The 5,395-nt window shown below is 59.9% G+C and overlaps 1 protein-coding gene across 1 annotated transcript in view; it reads left to right on the plus strand.

The window, feature by feature from the left end:
• Positions 1 to 4,510, plus strand: part of LOC119090988 (forkhead box protein K1-like) — a 16,797-nt gene extending 12,287 nt beyond the window's left edge. Inside the window, 5 exon segments of the mRNA XM_037213713.1 lie at positions 355 to 455; positions 998 to 1,059; positions 1,061 to 1,180; positions 2,354 to 2,431; positions 4,382 to 4,510. Of these exon segments, the coding sequence (XP_037069608.1) occupies positions 355 to 455; positions 998 to 1,059; positions 1,061 to 1,180; positions 2,354 to 2,426 (356 nt within the window). The 3' untranslated portion in view covers positions 2,427 to 2,431; positions 4,382 to 4,510.
• The last annotated feature ends 885 nt before the right edge of the window (positions 4,511 to 5,395 follow it).

Raw genomic sequence — 5,395 nt, forward strand, 5'->3', positions numbered from 1 at the left:
ACTAAGCAGGAGCGCTGCTGGTGGTCAAGAATTAGCGGGAACACTGCTTGGGGTCGGTGATGGACAGAGGCGCTTGTGTTCATTGCATCATGCACGCTTTCACAAAGATCGTTTGTTTTTGTTTTCCCCAACAGAACGCGTTTTCCTGTCTGTGTAACAATGCGCACATTCCACACCTAAGCGCTGAGTCACACCCTGCAGCCATTTTGCCACCGCGGATGATCTGTGGCCCCCTGGGGCAATGATGAACTTCCTGTAATTGTCCCCACACGGAGCTCGTTCGGGCGACTGACCGGGCTCCGGTCGGCAGGCGGACGTCAAGCCGCCCTTCTCGTACGCCCAGTGATCGTGCAGGCGGTGACGTCATCACGGATCGCAGATTGTCGCTGAGCGGCATCTACTCGTTCATCACGCGCACCTACCCGTACTACCGCACCGCCGACAAGGGCTGGCAGGTGGGCGAGGGCAGCGGCGCCGAGCCGTGGCGCGGGCGGTCCACGGGCTCTGGACACCCGTTTGGATTCAGGTGCCGTGGTGCCACCTCAGAAGGATGACGTTCGGTTCTGTTTAAGGCAGTTGACTACTGCCCCCCCCCCCCTTCCTCGACTGCTTTTACTTGGTTTTAAGCCTTTTGCGGTGGGGCAGAGTGCAGCACGCTGGTGAAGGACTGGTTTCTGCTTGCCAACAGCTCAATTCAGCCTATAGCAATTACAGGGCTATCCTTGCTAATTGTTATGACAAACAAAACCATAGACTAAGTATATCTCTTGAGTTCATCAGGAAGGATGCAATGAAACCCGTCCATAAGAATACTGTCTCGACCGGTTTTCCACACAATTTCCCGTCGCGTACTGTGGAGTTCAGTCTATCTTTGCATGTTTTATTCGTCAACGATGTTGTAAACTATCCTGTACTGTCTTTGGCCAGGATCCTCCAAGCAGGGATCCTCCTTCAGCAGAACTCGGTGGTGAATTAACCGGGCTCTCCCGTTGCGCAGAACTCGATCCGGCACAACCTGTCGCTGAATCGCTACTTCGTCAAGGTGCCACGCAGCAGGAGGACCGGGCAAGGGCAGCTTCTGGCGCATCGAGCCGCTCTCGGAGGCCAAGCTGGCCGAGCAGGCCTTCCGGCGGCGGCGGCAGCGTGGCGTGCACAGCGTCGGCACCAGGTCTCCCGGACCGTGAGTGAGGCCGGCTGCCATGGCGCAGTGGTGTGCTCGCCGCGGTCGGCCCGCCGCGCCAAAACAGCACAGTTGTCTCGATGGGTGAGGTCTAATTGTGTTTGGCAGACGGCGTGACCGTGCGGCTCGCCGCCGTCAAGTTTGTGTGTCTTTGGCGTTAGCCTGAAGGCAGTGAGACAGACATTAGTCCGAGACGCCGCCGTGGGATTCATGTGTTACCGTGCCATGGGTTTCGTGCGAAGGTCAGCGAACCAGAACAATGGGCCCAAGAACGTACTCTAATCTCCATGTCTTGCGCTCACACGCCCCACGTAAGGTTGGCCACGATCCCTTGCTACAGTTTCGACGGCAGGGTGTTGATTAGGCACTGCTTTTCGAAATCCCGACACTCTCCGGCTTCTCAACGATTGCTGGTGCAACCGTGCGTCGCACAAACTCGTGTGTCCACATGAACTGACAACGATTACGTCGACCGACACTGAAATTTGATTCGCAGCTCCACGCACTCTAGCTGCCGCGATTGCGGTATTAAACGTAAAAAGTTAAATACCGGCCAACTCTATCTTGGCCGCCTCTGCGTACGTGACGCTTGATATGTGCGACGGCAAGTTAGCCCCATGCCATTCCCCGCTCAGTGGTGTACCTAAACGTATCAGTCTCTCGTCTCATCGACCCCGGGCCGTCAAGATGTGGCCGCGGTTTTAAAACGGCTGCTCTCCGGCTTTGTCGTCGGGTCATATTTTTGGGCCGCCCGTACGAAGCCAGTGGGCCAAAACGGCCCTTCGGCCACGTGCCACGCCCGAACCCCGGACCCCAGCGGCCCGCGATCTACCCGTGGAAAACCTCGTGCGCCGGCGCGCGGGTCCAAATTTCACTGTTCAGCGGCCCGCCGTTCAGCCTGTGGACAATGCTACTCAAAACGGGATAGACAGACAGACAGACACCGTCTAGGCAAATACCGTACAGATTCCTGAACCTCATTAGGAGGGTGTTGTGCTCAAACCTCAGACTGTCGCGAATTAACCCTGCAGGAGGTGACCAGAATAAGGTTGAAAAAGGCTCCATAGCGTGCATTAAACCACGAGTGTCACGTTTCAATTCGCGGCGCCCGGTCGGTGGAGCCGTCCGTCTCTAGCGATGATCAGTGAGTCACGCATTCTTTCCGGCAGCCAGTGTGACGTCATTGATGCCAGCCGGTGACGTTTCGCTCTCGCCGTGCGACATCACATTCCTACCGGAGACCTGAGAGAGGTGAGGTGTCACGTGGCGAGAGCGCTACCGGAGACCTGAGAGAGGTGAGGTGTCACGTGGCGAGAGCGCTACCGGAGACCTGAGAGAGGTGAGGTGTCACGTGGCGAGAGCGCTACCGGAGACCTGAGAGAGGTGAGGTGTCACGTGGCGAAGCGCCACCGGAGACCTGAGAGAGGTGAGGTGTCACGTGGCGAGAGCGCTAACCGGAGACCTGAGAGAGGTGAGGTGTCACGTGGCGAGAGCGCTACCGGAGACCTGAGAGAGGTGAGGTGTCACGTGGCGAGAGCGCTACGGAGACCTGAGAGAGGTGAGGTGTCACGTGGCGAAGCGCACCGGAGACCTGAGAGAGGTGAGGTGTCACGTGGCGAGAGCGCTACCGGAGACCTGAGAGAGGTGAGGTGTCACGTGGCGAGAGCGCTACCGGAGACCTGAGAGAGGTGAGGTGTCACGTGGCGAGAGCGCTACCGGAGACCTGAGAGAGGTGAGGTGTCACGTGGCGAGAGCGCTACCGGAGACCTGAGAGAGGTGAGAGGTGAGGGTCACGTGGCGAAGCGCCACCGGAGACCTGAGAGAGGTGAGGTGTCACGTGGCGAGAGCGCTACCGGAGACCTGAGAGAGGTGAGGTGTCACGTGGCGAGAGCGCTACCGGAGACCTGAGAGAGGTGAGGTGTCACGTGGCGAGAGCGCTACCGGAGACCTGAGAGAGGTGAGGTGTCACGTGGCGAAGCGCACCGGAGACCTGAGAGAGGTGAGGTCACGTGGCGAGAGCGCTACCGGAGACCTGAGAGAGGTGAGGTGTCACGTGGCGAAGCGCCACCGGAGACCTGAGAGAGGTGAGGTGTCACGTGGCGAGAGCGCTACCGGAGACCTGAGAGAGGTGAGGTGTCACGTGGCGAAGCGCCACCGAGACCTGAGAGAGGTGAGGTGTCACGTGGCGAGAGCGCTACCGGAGACCTGAGAGAGGTGAGGTGTCACGTGGCGAGAGCGCTACCGGAGACCTGAGAGAGGTGAGGTGTCACGTGGCGAGAGCGCTACCGGAGACCTGAGAGAGGTGAGGTGTCACGTGGCGAAGCGCCACCGGAGACCTGAGAGAGGGAGGTGTCACGTGGCGAGAGCGCTACCGGAGACCTGAGAGAGGTGAGGTGTCACGTGGCGAAGCGCCACCGGAGACCTGAGAGGTGAGGTGTCACGTGGCGAGAGCGCTCCGGAGACCTGAGAGAGGTGAGGTGTCACGTGGCGAGAGCGCTACCGGAGACCTGAGAGAGGTGAGGTGTCACGTGGCGAGAGCGCTACCGGAGACCTGAGAGAGGTGAGGTGTCACGTGGCGAAGCGCCACCGGAGACCTGAGAGAGGTGAGGTGTCACGTGGCGAGAGCGCTACCGGAGACCTGAGAGAGGTGAGGTGCACGTGGCGAAGCGCCACCGGAGACCTGAGAGAGGTGAGGTGTCACGTGGCGAGAGCGCTACGGAGACCTGAGAGAGGTGAGGTGTCACGTGGCGAGAGCGCTACCGGAGACCTGAGAGAGGTGAGGTGTCACGTGGCGAAGCGCCACCGGAGACCTGAGAGAGGTGAGGTGTCACGTGGCGAGAGCGCTACCGGAGACCTGAGAGAGGTGAGGTGTCACGTGGCGAGAGCGCTACCGGAGACCTGAGAGAGGTGAGGTGTCACGTGGCGAGAGCGCTACCGGAGACCTGAGAGAGGTGAGGTGTCACGTGGCGAGAGCGCTACGGAGAGTCCTCGTCTAAATCCTGTGCTGACTTGTGAAGGGCTATATGTATTAATATTTATGTGGTCACCTTTGTCCGATTGTCTACTTCAGTGCCTTGATGGCGTCTGAATTCCGGTACGGTCGGATTTCGGCATCTACATATGCCACAATGATGAAGTGACATTTTATCGAACGTGCCCTCTGGGGCAGCAGCACCTCAGTTGGCGCTCTGGCTCCCGCAGGGCGCGGTCAGCCGGACCCGCCGCCAGCGCACCGGAGCTGACGTGCCCCGCCGGCGGGTACCTGCGCGAGCCGGCGGTGCTGCGCTCGAGCGCCGCGGGGACGCCGTGACGTTACTTAAGGCCGGCGTGACGTCGTTTGGAGCCGATGTAACGTCACTTGGGCCGTGTGACCGGTCAGCGGCACTGTGCACGGCCGGGGTCGGCTGGCAATGTCTGCTGGTCGGCTGAGGCTCGCGCTGACGTCAGCGGCACTGTGCACGGCCGGGGTCGGCTGGCATGTCTGCTGGTCGGCTGAGGCTCGTGCTGACGCCAGCGGACTCAGGGGCCCTGCTGCGCCGGTGGCGGCTGTGCGGTTCGAGGGGGGGGGGGGGGGGGGGAGGGAGCTGGCGTCTCTAGCTGCTGCTGTCCGGTCGGCGGGACGGTCGGCGCCGGGGACACAGAGAGAGAGAGAGTCCCACCTCGGCTGTAATGAGCGCGGAACGGCCGTGGCCGCCGCGGCGACACAAAGTCAAGATCTGACGCGATCGCGGAGCGCGCGCTCCGCGTTTGCACCTGTACAGTAAGCGACGGCTCCCACTGGTCTGTTGATACGACTTTTTAGAGCACGACTGCGAGTGTCGTCTCCAGCAATACTCAGTGAGCGTGTGTACATTTGCGCACATGTGCTTCTGTGGAGCACTGTGTGCCGGCCAGTATTGCCAATACACGTTTGAGTGTTTGTACATATTCGAATGTGTCCGTGTCGTGGTTTGTGTGAACCTCACCTTACGTGCTGGTGCCGATGATGAATACAGAGTGCAGTTTGCTTTGTGCGTTTGTTTTTGTAACTAGACTGGGAGTGAGGGGTACTGAAAGTACCGACGTATTGGTTGCTGCCTAATTGCTTATGACTGGATTACAAGCCTCTAACGAAGTTGATCGCCTGCTCGTTAGCACGAGTGTCGATTTGTACCCTTTGAGTGAGCCCCCCCCCCCCCCGCCCAAGGTCCAGTTTGCCCCCATGGGTGGATTTGG

Source organism: Pollicipes pollicipes, unplaced genomic scaffold (assembly GCF_011947565.3).
Source record: "Pollicipes pollicipes isolate AB1234 unplaced genomic scaffold, Ppol_2.1 Scaffold_3216;HRSCAF=3773_pilon_pilon_pilon, whole genome shotgun sequence".
NCBI classification, from domain to species: domain Eukaryota; kingdom Metazoa; phylum Arthropoda; class Thecostraca; order Pollicipedomorpha; family Pollicipedidae; genus Pollicipes; species Pollicipes pollicipes.